The sequence below is a fragment of the Apus apus genome, chromosome 11 (genome assembly GCF_020740795.1).
Source record: "Apus apus isolate bApuApu2 chromosome 11, bApuApu2.pri.cur, whole genome shotgun sequence".
Taxonomy (NCBI): Eukaryota; Metazoa; Chordata; class Aves; order Apodiformes; family Apodidae; genus Apus; species Apus apus.
In genome coordinates this window covers 2,330,313-2,351,261 of record NC_067292.1, presented here as the reverse complement: position 1 = coordinate 2,351,261, position 20,949 = coordinate 2,330,313, and the positions used below count along the sequence as shown (strand labels likewise).

The following is a 20,949-nucleotide window of genomic DNA, read 5'->3' as shown; positions in this document are numbered from 1 at the left end:
ACCCACGCACCCACCCACCCACCCACCTGCACATGGGGACCCCCGGGGGTCTGGCAGGGAGCAGCCAGCTCTTGGTTGCATGGAAGCGGCGTCGGGAGCGGGGCAGGGGAAGAGATGAAGGGATGAATGACAAGCGGGGAGCGATGCGGGGAGCGATGCGGGGGGCTGCGGGGGGCTGCGGGCCTGCCGGGGCGGGAGGCGAGGGAGACGCAGTTCCTGTCTCTTTAAATCCACCCTGAGCCAGGAGCCGGGAGCTGAGGCAGGGCTGAAAGCTCAGGATCCTTGCTCATTAATAAGCAGGATTTATCCCCGTAGGGAGCCGGGAAGGAGCGTGGGGCAGGGGGTTGAACAGGCGGTGGGGAGAGCGGGGCGAGCGGCGACCCTCTGCCCCCTCCCCGACCCCCAGCCCCTCACCCCGGGCATCCAGCCTCGCTCCGAGCATCCTCCGGCCAAGATGCGGGATCGGCTGGGCGAGGCGAGCGGGTTCCCCCGGGAGTGAGGTTTGGGGGCGGGAGAGGGGCTGGGGCCGGGGGTGGGGTGGCTTGTTTGTTTGGTTTGGTTTGGTTTTTTTTTTTGGGGGGGTGGGGGGAACGGGGAGACGATGGCGGGTTTTTAGGACGCGGGGGTGGGTGGTGCGTCTTGCGAGGGCCGGAGCGGCAGGCCGGGAGGGAGAGAGGGAGGGGAGAGAGGGCGGCGGAGGAGGCACCGCATTGCTGCTGCTGTGGGTGAGCCCCGCGCCCCGAGATGCCGCCCCCGCCGCCCCCCCCGGCCCTGCGCCCGGGCAGCCCGCGGGGGGCACCGCGGGGGGGGCTCTGAGCCTCCTGCCCGGGGAGCGCCGGCCTGCGGGGCGCAGCTGCCGCTGATTTTCCCTTCTCTTGGCATTTGGCCTCTTTTTTTTTTTTTAAAATTATTATTATTATTATTTTCCTTTTTTTTTTTTTTTCCCCTATTATTATTTTTTTTGTCCCCACACCCCCCCTCCTCCCCCACCCCCGTTCCCTGCCTTGGATGGTTTTTAGGTGGAGTCGTTTGCACCAAAACCCAATAGCTGCTGCTGTTCTTGCTGCTATTTTTTTTTTTTTTTTTTAATGATACTGTTTCCACAGCAGGGGAAGAGAGAACTGATCCTGAACATACTCCCAGAGAATGAATAATCACAAGAAACTGGCTTAAGCAGCTCCCTGGATCTGGTGCATTATTTCGATTAAGTTTATTTTGATTTGATTTGATTTTTTAAAATTATTATTTAATATTCCCCCCCCCCCCGCCCCGAGTCATCGTTTTGATTTTATTTTCTGCATTTTTAAGTTTGGGTTTGGTTTTTGGTGGTTTTTTTCGGTTTCGGCGTGGTTTTTGGTTTGCTGTGGGGTGTTGTTGTTTTTTTTTTTTCACCTTTTGGGGGATTTGCAAACCGAATTACATGCATGTCCAGTGGGGGAAGGTTTAATTTTGACGATGGAGGGTCGTACTGTGGAGGCTGGGAGGACGGAAAGGCTCATGGCCACGGAATCTGTACCGGCCCGAAGGGTCAAGGTGAATACTCGGGCTCCTGGAGTCACGGCTTTGAGGTGCTGGGGGTCTACACTTGGCCCAGTGGCAACACTTACCAGGGCACCTGGGCGCAGGGCAAGCGCCATGGCATTGGCATGGAGAGCAAGGGGAAGTGGGTGTACAAAGGAGAGTGGACCCATGGATTTAAGGGACGGTACGGGGTCCGGGAATGCACTGGAAATGGGGCCAAGTACGAAGGCACCTGGAGCAATGGATTACAGGATGGCTACGGGACAGAGACCTACTCGGATGGAGGTAGGTGCTGCATTGATACCTTCCCGGCTGGCTGGGTGGTGGTGTGGGGGTACAAGGCTCTGAACGGGGACCCTGGTTTTAGGCTGGGGTCTGTACCCTGGTGGCTTGGGGTGAGGGTTGCTCACACCCCGCAGGAGATAAGGAACCAGCCCGTTGCCACAGGTAGCCCCATAGGCTCAGCGGGTCTCTGGGTGCTGGGTCTTTCCCCACACACTTCTCCTTGACCAGGCTTTTAGGGGAGAGAAGCTGGCTGTGCTGCTGGGGGGGGGACAATCAGCTCTCACCCAGAGGGTGGGGGAATGGGGTGGGCCAAGCAACTGGGAGACAACCCAAGTTGCACATGGGGTTTGCAGTTCTGCACCACTGGAACCTGTAGGATTTGCATGGAAGCAACCCTGGGTGGGGGGGAAGGCAAGTGTGCAGGGGGATCCAGGGCAGATGGGTGCAGCTTTGGTGCTGCAAATGCTTCCAGCAAGGGCCTGGGGTCTCTGCACTCCCTGCAGCCCCTCCAAACGCAGCCCCACACTTAATAATACCAGGCAAAAGACTTTAATTCAGACAAGAGTCTTACATTCTAGTTTATGGCTTAATGCTTAGCGTAGGGGCTCAGAGGGATCACCAAAGCTATTCCCTGCCATCAACATGGCTTAACAAGCCGTGGAGGGGAAACTGGGATTAAATAAAAAACAAGAAAACCCAATTGAAGCGATAAAAAATAAATACATTTCTGGACTAACAAGCTTTAAGGCTGAACTAGGAGAAACAGCTGGTCCTCTGCTGTAAGTGGCTGTATCATCCTCTCTCTTGTTCTGTGGCTACTTCCATGTAAACTGCTACCATAATACCAGGCAGGCCTACCTGCTGGCAGCCAAGGACCTTGGGCAGTCAGGGACCTGGTGTTTTGCTGGCAAACCTGTCCATCCAGAGCAGGATCACTTGGGGTTTTTAAGACGTTGTCATTTTTCCAGGCTTGCTCCACGTTAGGGAAATTGCAGCGCTGATGAGCTCCATCGCAGCCCTCCTGAAAGGTGCTGCAAGACCTTCCTCTAGCAGCCCCACTTTGCTGCTTTGTGATCATAAAGGGAGGCAGGATTCAACGTTACCTGCAACTGCCCTTTCGTGCCCTCAAAGGGAAAGGTGGAATGATCTCTTCAGGTTTTGTTTTTTTTTTAGAATGATAATTTGGTGCTGGTGGCTTTCTCCTAAAGGAGAATGCAGCTGCAACCTTTTGTTTCAGCTGCCTGGAATAATGCTGGGGTCTGAGCTGGCATCTGCCGAGTGTGTGTTTGCAAACCATTGGTAAATCCCAGCAGTCCTTCACCCGGGAATAAAGCCTGGCCAGAGAATAATCGTGGTCTCCCATGTTCAGAGCAGTCGTGGGGAGGGGATGTGGGGCAGTTTCTGTGTGTTCCCAACGTGAGTGCTGTCACCCTGCTCCCCTCCTGGCACCCAGCCCCTGCTGTGAGAGGGTGGGGGCTGCAGGAAGGCAGGCAGAAGTCTTGACAAACTACAGGTCTCCGAGGACTGGGTGTTGCAGGGCTGGCCCTGTCCCTGGGCACACACGTGTCCCCACCCTGACATGCCCCCACCCTTCCCCATTGCCTGCAGCACAGCAGCTCCTTGGGAAATCCAGGGAGCATCTCCAAATTGGAGTGGCTTACCAGCAGCTTCACCATTTCTGAGAACCTACCAGAAGCAAGGAGCTTTTTTCTTCCATCTTGGCAGGCCACCCCACCTTCTTGATGTTCAGGGGCCCAAAAGCTGTATGGCAGGTGTGTCACCTTAGGAGGAGGTGAGAGGATCAAGGGCAGGGTCTGTAGCACAGTGCTCCCCCCCCCCCACCAGGAACTCTGCAAACCATCCTAGGAGGAAGGGATGGCTGTGCTGGAGAATGCAGAGTGATGGCACCTGTGGTCAAGGCCATCCTGCTGCCAGGAGCAGGGACAGGCCACACACACCCCATCCGAGCTCCTCCACACCAGCTTTCCCCCCAGGCACTCACCACTGAGCTAACCCAGCTGAAACTGTACTTTGACCAACTCAGTTGCAAGTACCCAGAGGCCACAGCCCTTCTCCACTTACCTGTCTCCATTTTGGGTGGAAAGCACCAAAGTTTGGGCATCTTCAGCCTTTTGGGCACCAAACCTTGGTGAACTTTGTGCTTTTGGATGTGAGAAGCTGGTGTGTGCAGGAGCTCCGCTGGGAGGGTGGCTGTGGAGATGTGGCACAGGGGAGGCAACTGTTGGGAAGGATGTTCCTCATTAATCTATTCAAGTTATTACCTTCATCAAACTGAAGTGTCCTAGAATCCTCGCCCTGGCATCTGTCACTTGCCACCCACAGATAAATATTCATCCCTTGCATATATATATTTGTGTGTGTGTATGTGTATATATATATATGTAGCACATTGACCAGGGCCAAGGGCTGGGTCCCTAAATGCACAGCGAGTTCCAGAATTCCGGGCTTTCCCTCCAGTTTTGCCATTTCCTTGCACAGGTGTGGGAAAGGGCAGGTCTCACCCCTCCGCCAGTCGCCAGCGCTGTCTTTGGGGAGCCATCTTTTGTGTGACTCAGGCACACGTGTTGATGCTGGGGGTTGGGGGTGGTTATGGCACCTGGTGGCCTGAGCCACGCTGCCGCCACCACCCCAAACCACCCACCACCATCCTGACCCTGGCTGGTGTGTCCCCCCTCCCCAGGCCGGGTGCTCACGCCCGCCCCACGCAGGCACGCACGCTTCCCCCACGCGCAGCTTGCAGCTCTCACACCTCCCACGCCGACACACTCATCGCGGCGCAGGCACCGGTGCCTCCCCACACACACACACACACACACCCCCACTCCGAGACCCACACGCACGTGGCCAGCCCCCCCACCCAGCACCAGCACCCCCCCCGACCCACCCACGCGCTGGGCGAATGGGAACCACGCTCCCTGAGTCCTGTGTGTCCATCAGCTCCAAGCCTGGGGTCAGTTCTGGGACCCTCATGACAAGAAGGACATGGAGGGGCTGGAGCGTGTCCAGAGAAGGGCAGTGGAAGTGGAGAAGGGTCTGGAGCACAAGTCAGATGAGGAGCAGCTGAGGGAGCTGGGGGTGTCCAGCCTGGGGAAAAGGAGGCTGAAGGGAGACCTTCTGGCTCTGCAACTGCCTGAGAAGAGGTTGGAGCCAGGGGAGTCAAGTCTCCTCTTCCTAGTAACAAGCAACAGGACAAGAGGAAATGGCCTCAAGTTGTGCCAGGTTTAAATTGCATATGAGGAGAAACTTCTTCCCTAAAAGGGTTGTCAGGCCCTGGCACAGGCTGCCCAGGGTGGTGGTTGAATCACCATCCCTGAAAGCGTTTAAAAGCTGTGTAGATGTGGTGCTGAGGGACACGGGTTAGCGCTGGACTTGGTGTGGTTAGGTTAGCAGTTGGTCTCAGTGGTCTTAAAGGTCTTCTCTAACCAGAATGATTCTGTGATTCTGATTCTGTGATCAACACACACCGGTTGTGCAGAGCCCAAATAAGCAAATGCAGCCCACACTTGGCCAAATCTACCACTGCACATCCAACCCACAGTCCTGTCTGCGTGCTTGCACTCGCTCCAACCCCCCAAACCATGATACTGCCAACATGTCCTTATCTTGGTGGTGAGACACTGGAACAGGTTGCCCAGAGAAGCTGTGGCTGCCCCATCTCTGGCAGTGTTGAAGGGCAGGTTGGATGGAGCTTGGAGCAACCTGGTCTGGTGGGAGGTGTCCCTGCCCATGCAGGGGGTGGGACTGGATGGTCTTTAAGGTCCCTCCCAACCCAAACCATTCTATGATTCTGTGATCTTTCTGCCAAAAATCCCTGCCACCTCCTGCCCCCATCTGGAAGCACCCTGATATTCCATGAATCAAGCTGCTGAGGATTGCTTTGGTCAGGTGGTGGAGTTGCACCACTTGTTTGCTGTGCCTGGTTCAGCCCAGCTCCAGAACGGGATTGTTCCCTGGATTCAGGCCAAAGGATCCACCTGGATCAGCTCTCACATGGGATGGGGCATTGCTGGCACTGGTGGAACCTCTTTGGAGCAGAGGCTTGGAGACTTTCACCTGAGCAGGGCTAGAGATCAGGAGACATTTCAGCTTGTTCCTTTCTGTAACTCCTCGGACACTTTGGAAATACTCAGTGATTTTGCCCCAGGGACAGCTGGAGCTGCAGGCTTGGCCCCGAAGTCCAGGGGCTGTGCCTTGGGTTTGGCTTTAGCTGCTGCAGTCATGGTTATGGGGCTGGATGAGATGAGGCAGGTGAAGGAAGCCCCAGATCTGCTTTTACCCTTCCCTGCTGTTTTTCTTCTCCCTTCACCTCTCCCCAGGTGGAACATTTAGAATCCAAAACCAGGCAGGGTCTCGGAGAGAGGGCCAGCCCTTCTCTTGGGTCCCAACTGCCTGGCCAGCCCCTGGGGAGCAGCTCCCAGGGGTTCCCAGAACTGGAGGTGTCCCCAGGGCCATGCCAGGTGGTTCCTGCTGCCACCCCCAGTGTCCACATGCTCCTGGCAGCCTTGTTTCTCAGGAGGGCTCCCCCAAAACCGGACGGGCAGTCGCATCACAGTGTTCATCTTGTGTAATCCTCCGTGCCCACTCACCTAAATGAATCATCCCTTTGATAGGTGAGGGAAATATAATTAGTGTTTTCATTGTTAGCACCGTGTGAGTAGGCAAGTGGGTTTTCTTGGCCCAGGCTGGCAAATTTTCCTGCTTTGCCAGCGATGGGGAGAGGGACGCAGTGCTGTGGGAGCTGCTGTCACGGGCTCGCTCACAGCCTGTCCCACCTGGGGAGGAGCCGTGGTGGCTCCGTGCCCCACGTTCCCCACCTCTGCAGTGGCACTGGTGGCACCTCCAGCTGCTCCCATAGCAGGTGCACCAGAAGCTGCCAACCAAATGGCTTTGAAGTGGTTGAGGAGGTGAAAAACATGGGAATGTTTTGCAAAAGCAAACTCCTTGCCAGCATAAAGGGTCAGTCCAGGGGGATGGAACAGGGATGCTGGGGGGGAACCTGGCTGTCTGGGAAGGGGACACAGTCCCCTCCCCTGAGCTGAGAAGTGGTTTTGGATGTGCCACCACTGACCAGTGGCTCTGAGGGCAGCAGCAGCACTGAGTGCTGCCTCGTGCCTCTCCCTGCTGGGGTATTTCACAGGTTCCTCTACATCTGCAGGGAACCAAGGAGTAAGGGCAGATTTCCATATGATCTATTCATAGCACGGATGTTGGAATCACCTTAAAAGTGTTGACTCTCCTCTTATTTTGCTGCCGAGAAGGAATTGTTGATGCACTTTAAGTAGTGGGTGGAAACAAGCAAATACAAACGCGTCCTGATCCCCAGCCCTCCTGGCTCCTGCAGAATCCAGACACAGCCCTAACTGGTCCTAACAACCCTCCTAAGAACCTGCTAATTAAAACAAAAAAGAGCTATGAGCTTTGGTTAGGAAGCATCCTGCTCTCTGGATTTGGTACAGAAAATCCTTGCAGTGCAGCAGTGGCTGCAGAAGAGCATTAACTGAAACATCAGGACACTCTGAACATAGAAAAATGAATCAAAATACTAAATGAAGATTCTGACTAGCATCATTAAAAATAAATGATATGAACTCATGGTAATTACTTATCTCCCTGGAACACGCTGCTTAGTTTCAGGTACAGCTCAGGACAGAGGAAGAAGGATTTTTGACCCTGGGGAAAAATACAGGAGGTAGAATTTGCCAGACAGGCTTAGACCCCAGCTCCATCTTCTCCAGTATTTTGTCCAGGGGATGGTGTAGGACCCCAACCTAGGGGCAGTCTGGCCCCCTTACCCACCTCTGCCTGACCCATAAGAGAGGGTGACTTTAGTCACAATTTAAATACCCATTCACTGGGGGTGCTGGGGTGGGTCACCCCAGGGTTTCTCATGGCTTTTAATGCAGATCTCAGGATATCTGCATGTGATTTGATGTCCCATGGGGCTCCTCGTGGTTGGGTGACATCTGCTCCTGTAACTGATTTTTTTAAATTTTTTTTTCTTGAAGCTCCAGCTTGTGGAATCATGTGATTTTGCAAGATTTTCAGCTTCATTTTTTAAAGCAAGGTTTCCACCCAGCCTATTGCAGAAGAGTCGTTCTTACAGGCTCGGGAACCAGCAGACGAGAGCTAAAAATGCCTTCTGCTTAAAAATGCCTGGATGTGAAAATGAACCTGTTTAATTTTGAATGCTTTGAGTCAGGTAGTGCTGATGTAGATGAATGATCTGTATTAATGTAGACATGATTCAAAGATCCAGAAGCCAGGCAGGATGGGCTTGGTGATGGTCTTATAGGGGGCAGTGCTGAGGTGTAGCATCTGTCTGGTGAGATTTTCCAGGTTTTGCCTTTGGCGTTGACTGAAATGCTGACCAAGAAAGGGATTTGCAATAGTTACAGGAGTGTCTTGATGCAGGTTTGCCCCTGCAAGAAGCTCTTGAACTTCCAGTCAAAGTATTTGTTAACCAAAAGGGGGAGCTTGGAGGAAAAAACCTGCTTGAATGGCGTTTATATTTGGGAGTTTGATATTGGCTTTTCAAAGACAGGTTCTGGCTTTTGAATCAAAAATCTTTAAAAATGGCAATCGGTGCTTGTGTATTCCTTTGGAATAGCCTCTCCTTTCCCAAAATTACTCCCTGAAGAGGTTCTGCTTACCCTCAACATACAGCAGAGCATCATGAATTTTCATGAATGAGTGAACAGCCAGAGCGAGGTCCTGAAGTTTGCAGACATTGCACCAAGATGATCACTATAAAGTGATTTCCTGCTCAGGGCATCACTTTAGGTCTGTGAGGTGTTTCCCTGGAACTGATTGATAATTTCACAGGAAATAAATAAACCCAGCTCTCACCTCATCCCGTCCCGTGCCATCCCCGCTCCTGGTATCCCTTGTATCCCCAGTCCATGGGGAGCTCATCCTCATCCCTGAGCATCTCCCACACCTCCCAAGGGATGCAGCCCACTGAAACAGCACCATTTGTGACTGCCAGAGAATTAGCCCTTATTCCTGGGAGCTCTGCTGAGGAATGGGGTGAGATCACAGAGTTTGCCATGAGGATTAGAGCGCTGGAGGATTAAACGGACTAAGCATTAGCCTGATTTCACTCTGCTTTGTGAGAGGAGCACATTAGCCCTAATGAAGGTGCTGAGTGATATGTTAATGTTTCACATCCCTTGTGCTAAAGTCTCATCCTGGTTTTGGACCCAGTTGGTGGCTGAATCCATAGGGATTCAGCTGATCATTCTGTTGATCTCCTGATTGCAAAGTATCTTTGGGGCAGGAATCACAGCAATGAGGATGGAGAGGACTCCCCGTGTTTTGGATAGGGCTCAGAATCATAGAATCACAGACTGGTTTGGGTTGGAAGGGATATTAAAGATCATCTAGTTCCAACCCCCTGCACACGCAGGGACACCTCCTACTAGACCAGGTTGCTCCAAGCCCCATCCAACCTGCCCTTGGACACTTCCAGGGATGGGGCAGCCACAGCTTCTCTGGGCGACCTGTTCCAGGCTCTCACCACCCTCACAGTGAGGACTTTCTTCCTAATGTCTAACCTCAATCTTCCCTCTTCCAATTTAAAGCCATCACCCCTCATCCTATCGCTGCATGCCCTTATAAAAGGACATACCATATCCCTCAGATGAGCACTCTTGCCATGTCTGAACCTGCCTTTCCAATGATTTTCCCTATGGAGAAGGTTTGAGCACTCCCTGTTCCATGCTGTTTCAGCCAGAGTTACTTTGCAATGTTATTTGCTTCCCCAGAGGAGTAGGCAGCAGATTCCCTGGCTGTTTAAATCCATCTCCTCTCTCCAGCCCCCAGCCCTGGCTCCTGCAGAGGTGCCCAGCAAGGCTCCAGCCCTGCACCCATCTGCCCCCTCTTCCAAAGCCATCTCCTATGGTACTGTTGCATTAAAAGGCAAAGTCATTTTTCCACAGGTACATCTTCCAAACACAGCCATCCCACTCATTCTTTAGATGAAGGGTCTCTGCCATTTAGCTTTAAAAAGTGCAAGCTGACCAGGAGCTGCAAATACTGATGATTTCCAATGATAATTTGTTGAGACTTAATGCTGCCCAGCACCCAGGCAAGAGCAAAGCAGCCCCTGACAGTTCTGCTCTAGTCCTCTTCTGCTTTCTTCTCTCTGGTCTTCTCTCTTCTCCTTTCCCTCTCCCGTTTCTCTGCTCCATGGATGCCCATCATGTATGGATGTATCCAGCCTCGCATTAAGCAATGTGACTAACATCCATCACGTGTTCCTGCCTGCAGATTATATTTGCATACTCAAAAATCCATACTTTATTCCTTCCCCTGTGTAAGCAGTTACCAGAGCATATTTTTGGCAAATTAGCAGCCACAGCAGAAGCATCTGACTGTGTTTTTAGCGTGGCTTGATGGTGGTCAGAGGCACGGCAGGGCTGGGGGGAGGGAATTTGCCACTGGTGCTGGATCCATGCAGCATTGCACACAGGATTCCCACCTCCGGTGATGGGCAACGCAGGCAGCAAGTCCCAGCCCTCCATATGATGCCAGTGTGGTTTTTAGGTGAGGCTCTGGGGGATGATTGCTCCTCTCTGAGGGGCAGCTGGGGACAGGGCAGGGAATGTGAGTCACCCAGCACAACACTTGGACCTGCTGCCAGGAGGGATAGTGCAGGAAGGATTTGGGATGTCTTGGCAGCAAACGTGCACCCATGTGTGTGCTTGGGAGGACCCATGAATGCAGACAGCATCTCTGGGGGGCACGTTTTTACTAGCAAGGCTCCTTGGACATCAGCTGAGGTGGTCAACCAGGATGTCTCCATCATCACACTGTGAGAACTGAGGCTGGAGTAACATCTTCCAGACCTCTCTTTTCTCTGACATGTCTTCTCATTGGGATAGATGTTTCTGAGATGCTAAACATGATTTCTGCTTGAATCCCTCCCTGGGCCTTTCTGGTATTGGACAGCTAGAAGGTGATAGCAGGAAAACTTGCTCCTTCTGTCATCATTCAAGAGACTGGCCTAATTATTGCCATCAGACATCTTTAATTAATATGCTGCAGAGTTCAGAGAGAAGAGGAGGGGTCAGCATACCAGAGAGGATCCTTCACAAGATAGACTTGCAATTTGCAAGGCCTAATTACTTTGGCTTGGGTTGGAAATGTGGACAGGCACTTTGGACAACTCAAACCTCGTTTCACTGAGTGGCAAAAGTGAGCTGAGAGGTTTGGATCACTGCCATGGCCAAAAAGGGTCACCAGAACAGGTGGGTCTGGCTGTGCTTCAAGGGTGGGATGGAAGCTCCGGAGAAATCTGCCCTTTGAAGCCTGCTGCTCCCATCCATGGTCTGTGAAGGCCCATGTAGCTGCTCCCGTGTTGCTGATTATTTTAGCTCATCTGGAAATAACCTTGCATTGACCCATGTTGTTAGGTGACTTGTGGGTTGTTTTTTTTAACTCAGTGATGAGTAAGGAGTATTTTTCTAAGCATTTGACTTTTTCCCAGGTCATGTTGTGATAATAATATGTGTGTGTTCATGGGCCTCAAAATGCTTTGCAGCATCTTCAATAACTGCTTGTATTTCTCCATATGAGACACCGAAGCAGAGCAAGGCAGGACAGGTCTGTGCAGACCTCCCCGTGTGCTTTACCCCGTGTGCTTGCCAAGGGCTTTGTCCTGCAGGACATGGAACTGGCTGTCTCAGTTTGGGAAAAGCCTGTGAGCAGCCTTCGGTCCGTAAAGCCTGTACTTAATGGTGTTCCTGGACTGGAGCCAGAGGGCTGAGCAGCCTGCAAAATGCCAAATCCTCGGTTACGGGGAGAGGGAGGAAAGAAAATGCAGCCATTCCAGCCCAGAAATCCTGGCTTTCTCCTTCCAGAGCCGTGGGGAAGAAGGACCAGGTTTATAGCCAAGTGCAGGATCCTACCTTGGGTCAAGGGAAGCACCATGTATGTTGCTGGGCTGGGAGCAGCCCATCATCCTGCCTTGGGGCTTCCCTCATGTTGTTTGAAATCCACCTATTGCTCCACGTGCCCTCAGGAAATTCCTGGTGCTTATTTGTCTGAAAGTTGGATTTGCCCAGACATCTTTGTTGGTCTTCACCATCTCTCCATAAGCAGGACTGTGGGTGTTAGGCAGCCCCTCAGCCCAGGGCAGCAAGTGACAAAGCTGGACACTTTCCACCCTCCAGCATTTCTCACCTTTGCATACTGAGGCCACCTCCATCTTGGCCAGAAAGACCATTTCCTAGATGTTTCAGGTGCTCTTTCCCTCTCTGTCACTCTCTTACGTGCAAAAGGCAACTGGTAGGAAGACAAATGGCATCAATGAAGTGACTCTTCTTCTTGCCTGAGGTTTCAGCCCAGTGTGCTGCGTGTGGAAAGAGCAAGCCATGCGTTGGTTACCTCTTCCCAGCCATGGTGAAAACCTCATCTGCAAGAGTGAGCAGCTCCTGCCGTGGTCCTGAGCCCCACCACAGTGACTGTACCCTGGGAAGATGAGCTGGAGATGGAGGTTAGTCTCCTCCTTCCCTGCTCTCCAGGAAAATCCCCAAAAACTCTTTGGCAAAGCCAAGGAAATGAATGGAAACCTGGTATGTGTGATGCCTCAGATCCTCCTGGAGCACTGTACAAATGAGAGCTAATCACTCTTCCCAATACCTGGCTGAATTGCTGGAGTTGTGCTGCATTATCCCTGTTTCCAGCAGGTAATATGGAAGCACAGAGGTTGCACCCAGCTGTCTTGCTGCTGGCTTTGCATGGGATCCTGCTCACCTCCCTGTTCCTGCAAGGTGCAAACCAGGGCGAACCCTCATTTCAGGGATTTGGGGCATTATAGGGACAACAGGAGCAGCCCTGCAGACTCTCTCCTCTCTTCCCAGAATGATTTTTAGCCTCCTGAGCCAAATGCTGAGAAAGCGCTGAATAACTGCAACAAATTAGATTACTTTTTGGTTCTTGTCATTTCTCAAAACATATGATCTTCTGCTGGAGCATCAGGAATGATGCTTTGGAGGCCAGTGACTTCCCGCTTTCTGCTTTCAGCCCGGCTGGCTCCTGCCAAGGATGGAGCTCTGCACGGCCCTCAAGGCAATGGAAATTCCTGCAGGAGTTTTAAAAGCCATTTGGAAACAACCCAGCCTTGCTCCAAGGGGAGCAAGCCAAAAAAACCAGACAAACAACCCCAAACCCCAGGCTTAGGAACACAAAGTGGCCAAAAACTGCACTGCCCATTTGCTGTGTGTTTCCATCCCATCCCAACTTGCCCCATGTTTCCTGCAAGACCGTTCCCTTTCTCACACTCCACCTGCTGTTTCCTGAAGAGGAATATTCCTGCTGATCCATCTTCCAGGATGATTTCAGTTATTTTCTCCTGGCCTCAGGTTGTGCCCTCTCCTTATCTCTCCTCTTCCCTGCATGTGGCCACATCTCCACCCATCTTGGCATCACCTTTATCTTGCCCAAGTCCTGCTGGAGAAATCACACCAGGAGCCTGGAAATCTTCCCTGGGGTAAAACCACAGCATTAACCATGGCATTAAGGAACCTTATTCCCTCAGGCTCTGATTTTGTTGTAAAATTCCCATTCCCAGGGCAGGATCAGGTCCTCTTTTCAGCAGGGTGGTGGTGGCTGAGATGGCTTGGCTGTGCAGTGCTCTCCTATCATGCATCTGCTCTTGTCCACGACTTTGACCCAGCCCTGGCTGCCCAAGGCACGATGCTGCCCTGACTCTGTGATGGCTGCTGCATTTCCCCCCATGCAATCACTCCTTTAATCTTGTGCAATTAATGCTTCAGGAAGCATTTTGCAAATATTGATAGTAAGGAAAGAGCTACAACATGGAAATGGCTGCTGCTTCAGTTGTTTTGCTGTAGTAGGTCACACGTTACCTTGCTTGGGAGGATTTTCTTTCCGTGTCCAAGATTTCCTTGGCTGCTCTTGGTCCTTTTTTGCCCAGTGCAAAAAGGCCACACAGAAGCGGGGTGGATATTTGTGGCATCTTGGAGGCGTATCCATAAGAACAACCTGCAGGGCTGGGGGAACAGGTTGGCACATTTTCCTCCCCAGCGCTTCTTCTCCCTCACGGTGGCTTTGCCTCTTCTCCATAGTGTCCTGGCTTGGGCAGTGCAGTCAGCTGGTGGCCAGGACTAAGGTAGTGTTGGCTCATTCCCTGCTCCCATCCCAATGGATGGGAGCTCATATACAGTTAAAGAGGGCATCTGCTCTTCTGCCGTGACCCTGGGAGGTGCTCAGCTCTCTACAGTTGCACTGAAGTCCTTGAGAAACTCTGTTCAGCACCTCAGTCTGGGGACCTTTTGCATCACACATGCTTCCCCTGTTAGACCCAGCCCCATCCTGTGGTCCCCATTGCTTCTCAGTACACACTCCCTTTTCAGCTCCCTGCCTCTGGAGCAGCTATAGCCTGTCCATCCTGGCACGTGAAGTGGAGAGCCATAAAATCCTGTTTCCTCTGCAGGGAGAAAGAATCTCCAGGCACCTTGTAAGATGAAGCTTTGTGCATTTATCTGCAAATGTTTGGGGGCAGAGGTTAAGCTGTGCCGTGTGAGGGGAGGAGGTGACAGTGCTTAGCAATGCAGATCAGATGGCTCTGAGACCTTCCCGTGGTCCTGGCCAAATCATGGGTTATTTAGGGGTTTAAAACATAACGAGGTGAGATGAAGAAAGAGGTGCTGTTTGGGTGAGGAAGGACAGATGAACTCAGCACCCTGGAAGGCAGCTCTTTGATCTGCTGGTGGCCATGAAAGCGGCCAGATGTCTTGATGGCCGTTGGGAAGGTGACTGTTCCCTCCTAGGCAATCCCCAGGGGCAAGCCTGCTGCCTCCAGCAGGGAAGCAATCAGGAGAGCAATGACACCTGGGAAGGCAGATTTGGAGTTTAGGTTTTGCTTGCAGCTACTGCTCCATGATGCTGGGAGGGGAGAAGCAGGATGGGCTCACTGGGATGGCTCCTCGAGCCCTTGCATCCTCTGCCTAGAAAAATGCGGCACAGAGAAAGCCATGGGTGCACAGCACTGGGGACACTAATGTGGGGTTCAGCGGGGCCAGCCAGGCTCACTGCTCACACCTGACCACAGAACATGTCTCATGTCTCCTCCAAGCTGTTACCCAGCCATCTTGCTGGTTGTCCTCCATCCTTCTTCCTGCCAACACTTCCACCACCTCCTCGCCCTGCCCCACCGGTGCCTGCTGTAATCCCAGTGCTCTGCTTCTCTCCCCAGTGCTAATCCTATAAACCCTCAGTAAATCCTGCCCACCTCGCCCTACCTTTCCATGTCCCTTCTCCGAGGCAGTCTTTGTGTGGTTGCCCAGCTTGGGGCTGGCAATTTTTTTGGGTGCACGAGGCTGTCACCCAGATAACATAGAACTCTGGAGGGTTGCTGGCCTCGGAGCACCAGGAAGGATGCTCAAGCACTGGGGCATTTGTGGGAAGCAATTGTGGTGATTAGATAATTAGATAATTAGGTAAAGCTGATGCACCCCAAATGCATCCCAAAATATGCCTGGATACTGGTTTCATGCTCTTGGGAAGCAGTTCCTGTGCTCAGCATAAGCTGCTCCAGCACGTACCCATCTCCAGTGTTACCATGGAGCCCCAGGGACCAGGCAGAGGAAACCCCTGAAGGAATCCTGGGGGTAGGATCGAGATGAGGAGTGAAACAGAGCAAAAGGATGTGTAGCTGTAGGGTTGGGGTTGCTCCTCACAGTGAGAGTGGGGCCCATCTGGTGTGGAGGTGCATGGCCAGCACAGCCCGTTTAATAAACCTTTCCATTTTGCTGCTGGAAAATGTTGAGTGGGAAAACACTGCAGCAAGGCAGGTAGGTCTGAGGGAACAATATTTCTGCAGCCAAAAAATCCGTCTCGGGTGGACCCGGTGGGTTGTTCATGTCACAGATCGCGGCCTGGTTGCTATGGGCAAAGAGCATCTTGTGTATAGAGGGGATGGAGAGAGGGGATGGAGAGCCTGAGGCACAGGAACCATCTGGGTGGTGTCCGTGGGGGCTGTTTGGGTTTGGTCCTCAGAGCATTCAGCATTTCACCAAGTCTGTTTTAAAACTCCCTCACGTGCGGGAGCGGGGCTGGCACGACGGGAGGCCCTGGGGCTGCTGCGAGGTGCTACCTGTGCCCGTCCCTTCACAGGGCCCTGCTCCTTGCATCTCCTGCCAGGGGTGGGATGCAGCAGGGCAGCCCCAGGCTGGGACCAGCCACAGCATCCCAGTAGCACCAGTACCAGGTGAGGAACCATCCCGGGGCTCAGCAATCTGCCCACGAGAGCTTAGGCGGGCGGTGAATGACTGCATCTTGACCTAGTCCAGGAAAGATTAAGGTGACCTAAGAATAAAAACAAACCGTGTGGTTCACCTGGCTGGGATAAAATGCCAAAGTGTGCTGAGCTCCAGGAAGGAAGGGATTAGAAACCCTGGGCAGATTATGGCCACATGTTTCCGTGCGCAGGGCAGACATCATGCTCCCATTGTGCTTCCCAGGATCGGTGGGTTTCTTGTGCCTCCATTCCCCGTGCCTTGGCATGGTCCCAGGTGTACTTCATCCCACTGACCACCAGTTAAGCAACTCCAGTGAGTTCCCATGCAAATGCAGGGGTTCAAACAGGGGTGTCTTTCCAAGGAGAGTAACGAAATGAGTCTCTTCCCATGAGGCCTTTATTTCTATAGAGCTGCTGCCTTCTGCTGCGTGCTGGGTGAAAGTGTAGAAATAAATAAATGTATTGCAACATCATAGAATCATAGAACAGTTTGGGTTGAAAGGGACCTCGTTCCTAGATCACCTAGTTGCAGTGTCTCTAATATACCATCCGCTTTGATCACTGTGGGCAGCACGGGTGGGACTGGAGTGTGTTCCTGGAGAACGATTCCTGAACCCCATCTCCCCGTCCCTTCCCTTTCAAATTTGGGGTTGTTCTTGGGTGCTGTTCCTTGAAGCATCACTCCCGCCTGCTGGTGCCTTGGCTGGTTTCACGGAGCACATGCCTGCAGCCCAACCAAGATGTTACTTCCTCCTCCCACAACATGACATTATAATCCTTGTTGCAGAGATGGGACTGGGATGTAGAGCTGCACTTTGCTGTTCCTGCTAACGAAGGGCTGGCAGAGGGTGCTGCGGGTGGTCCACAGGATGCCGTGCCATCAAACCCCTCTTCGCTTTTGTCTCCTCTTCCCAGGGACATACCAGGGCCAGTGGGTCGGAGGGATGCGCCAGGGTTATGGCGTCCGGCAGAGCGTTCCCTACGGCATGGCGGCGGTTATCAGGTCACCCCTGAGGACGTCCATCAACTCCCTGCGCAGCGAGCACACCAACGGCACGGCGCTGCACCCCGACTCCTCGCCGGCGGTGGCCGGCAGCCCCGCTGTCTCCCGTGGTGGCTTCGTCCTCATGGCCCACAGCGACGCCGAGATCCTCAAGAGCAAGAAGAAGGGCATCTTCCGGCGGTCGCTGCTGAGCGGGCTCAAGCTCCGTAAGTCCGAGTCCAAGAGCTCCTTGGCCAGCCAGAGGAGCAAGCAGAGCTCCTTCCGGAGCGAAGCCGGGATGAGCACGGTCAGCTCCACCGCCAGCGACATCAACTCCACCATCAGCCTGGGCGAGGGCGAGGCTGAGCTCTCTGTCATTGAAGATGACATTGATGCCACCACCACCGAGATCTACGTCGGGGAGTGGAAGAACGACAAGCGGTCGGGCTTCGGGGTGAGCCAGCGCTCAGATGGGCTGAAGTACGAGGGGGAGTGGGCCAACAACAAGCGCCACGGCTACGGCTGCATGACCTTCCCCGACGGCACCAAGGAGGAGGGCAAGTACAAGCAGAACATCCTGGTCAGCGGCAAGAGGAAGAACCTCATCCCGCTGCGGGCCAGCAAGATCCGCGAGAAGGTGGATCGGGCCGTGGAGGCGGCCGAGCGGGCGGCCACCATCGCCAAGCAGAAAGCAGAGATCGCGGCGTCCAGGTAAGGTGGTGCCTGTCCTGACCTGCCATCTCGGCTGCGGGTTGATGGGAGGAATGAGATGAGACTTCTTTGTGGTAGTAGGTGTGTGGAAGGAGGAGGGTGTTTTAGGGAAGCTGCTGGAGGTGGGCAGGTGGTGTGGTGGGCATCTGCTGGCAGGCAGCGGTTGGTGCTGTCTTGGTCCCAAAGGAGAAATGGGCAGCACCCAAGGTTCTGGCCTTGCCCAGGCCTCGTGGGTGATATTCAAAATGGGGTGGATCCAATCAGAATGGTCCCTCTGCTGACTTGGAGTGAGCTGTGGACACACAACCTTCCAGAACCAGCTGACAAGGCCATGCAGGGTCCCTCAGAGCTCTGCTCTCACTGCAGCCTGGGTGGGGGATTATACCATGATGGGACTGCACATGTAGGTCATGGTGTGGGGCTCTCACTTAAGGAGTAGTGGTTTACCTACCACATTTCTCCTTAGCCTAAGCAGGATGATACCCCTAGCAGAAGAGCTCCTGAGATGCTGTGTGACTGTATCTGGTAGCCGAGAGGAACCATCCCAGGGCCAGCTTGTGCCGGGAGGATTCCCAGCTATTTCTGTTCCTGAAGGAGGTTTTGGGAGGAAAAGCAGTCAGATCGCTGGCTGTAGCTGATGGCTGGGGAGAGTTTGCCCTGCCTGAGGCTCTGCTAGAAAGCAGCAGATCCTGGTGCCCAAATAACCCCTAGAGGCCCCAGGAAGCCCCCGCTTCTCAGGCCAGGTGTACCCATCGTGCAACTGCTCAGTGATTCACAGCAGGGCTCTGACCCAGCTGAACACCAGCAGGACTTGGGGGAGTGGGAAAATGGTTCATGTCTAATTTAGGTTGAAACAGGGTCCAGCTCCCAGCTCCAAGCTGGGCCCACTCGGATGTCTTGGAACTGACTCCCAAATTGTGCCTGGAGCTTGGTGACATGCAGCAAGCTCCCTGGCAAGAGGTGAGCTGAGGGGGAAAGGCTCTTCCGCTACATTCAGGGCTCCCTGCACCACTTTTTAGGGTTGGTTTAATGGATCATGGTCATTCCTTTCTGTGTTAGGAGTAAGTGCATGCTACTTGTGGTAGTCAGGGTGGGGAAAAAGGGCTGGAGTTGCAGGGAAAAACCTTGTCAGTCGCCTGTGCTGGATCAGTTGTTTGGTCTGGATCATTTGTGTGCAGAGTCAGGCTTGAAATCTTTATCACCATGTCTGCCGATGACTTATCTGCAATGTGAGTGAGACTCCCAGGTTTGGGGAGCGTATTTGGGCTCAGTGATGTTTTCAAGCTGATGTTGTATCAAATTGTTGACAAAGCTTTAGGGAAAAAAAAAAAAAAAAAATCAAAATCCCACTATGTTGCCAGGTGGGAAACAGACTGCAGAGCAGTGGGAAGACCAGATCTTTCCCTGTGATCTGGGGATGTGAATGCCTAGATACCAAGGCTTGTATCCTGGGAATGTGAAGCTGAAGTGGGGTGCCAGGTCTGAGAATCTGAGCATCCTCCTTCCCCAGGCAGTAATGGTCCTGGAAAGCCACAAGAGTGGGAGTTGGAAGAGATATCACCCCCCATTTTGGAAATGCTTAACAAGCTTTTGGCATCTAATGTTCCACCTTATAATTACAAAAGAGAAGGGAAAAAAAAAATCAAATTGGATATGAATGCCAGGGCATGAATACTTTCCTCCCCTGTACTGGCCAGAGTTATGTGGTCCTGAGCTCTGCTGGAGCACAGCAGCAGTGCTGGGAGGAAGGATGCAGCCCATGACCATGCATGTGCATGGAGGAAGAGAAAAGCTGTAGGATTTGGGGACCACTCGGGGAACCACTTTAAGCACCGATAAAAACGCAAAGAAACAAACGGGTGGGAGTGCAGGGCTTGGAGATGCTGCAGCAGAGACTGAGCCTGCAAATGCTCAGGGAGCAACTTGACATCTCCATCCTGCAGCCTGGCTCCCTCCACCCTTTGTGCTCAGTCTGAGCTAGTCTGTTCTTGACTAGACAAATGGGGAGGAGGGCAAGGGAACCCAGAGCTTTGCTGTCCTCCTGGCACAGCCATCGCCTGCGGGGCGGGGGGGCTGCCGGGGTGCTGAAAGGCTGTTATTGATCTGCTGCACAGCCCGTCGCTGTCTGCGGGAGCTGGGGACAGACAGACTCCAACGAGACACACACTGTGCATTAGTGCTGGGTTACCAACTGCAGATGACATCCCTCCCCAGGGTTTTTGCTGCCTCTGTTGATGGTTTGTGTTGAGACCCCAACATCTTATCAATGGAGAAGCAAATTATCCAGCTATGGCAGGGCGGGATTTAGGCGTTGCTGGAGACTCCAGGCAGGTGGGATGGGGCAGGCACACAGGCTCAGCTCCAAAATCTTGGAAGATATCTTGGGTCTGCAACTCAGCTGCACACAGGAGAGGCCCAAGGACCTCAAAATGCAAGCAGGGAGAGCTGCTTTGCCTGAAACCCACCATCCTTCAGCTCGAGCTCTTCCCCTTTGTGAGGGCTTTTGCCTGGACAGTCTCTCCTCAGCATGCAGAACCAGAAGAGAGCAAGGTTTTACAAACCTAGAACCAGCTAGAAAGGCTTTTGTATAATTAGTCTGATTAATTATAAAGCTTCTAAATGAATAAACACTTCCCTGCCATGCCCAGACCAAACTGCTTTGTCCAAAAGGAAAGAAACTCCCCACATGGGCAGCAGATGCAGTGGTGGAGGAATCCTGGTGCTCATTTCAGTGGCTTTGGGGCTCAGGGGTGCAACATCCACCATCCAACACCAACATGAACTCTGGCTTCCAGCACCTGGGGATCTGATACCAGCACTGGTGTGTGGCTGTGGATGTGTGTGTATTCTCTTCTGTCTAGTAATATGGCTGAGTTCACTCCGCAGCCTTTCCCTTGGTGGGGGAAAATATGTGCCCACCCACGTATTTCATTAAATTTGTAAGAATCCAGTGTTTTTGAAAACTCTGCCACTCTGTCAGATTTTGTTGGAATTGGCCAACACGTTCAAAAGTTATTAGTGTGGGAGTGATGGCATCTAGATATATAAACAGCACAATCACATAAGTAAGCCCCATTTCCTGAGGAAAGTAGGCTAAAAACATAGTGTACAGTAGACAAGTAAATTGGATTCCTACAGTTGTTTTAGTCTGAAGAAAGTACAATGG

At 52.8% G+C, this 20,949-nt stretch overlaps 1 protein-coding gene across 1 annotated transcript in view; it reads left to right on the top strand.

Moving 5' to 3' along the window:
• Positions 1-982: 982 nt before the first annotated feature.
• JPH3 (junctophilin 3) overlaps positions 983-20,949 on the top strand; it is a 53,038-nt gene continuing 33,071 nt past the window's right edge. The window contains exons 1-2 of the mRNA XM_051629596.1: positions 983-1,806; positions 17,006-17,783. Of these exons, the coding sequence (XP_051485556.1) occupies positions 1,425-1,806; positions 17,006-17,783 (1,160 nt within the window). The 5' untranslated portion in view covers positions 983-1,424. The remainder of the gene's footprint in view (positions 1,807-17,005; positions 17,784-20,949) is intronic.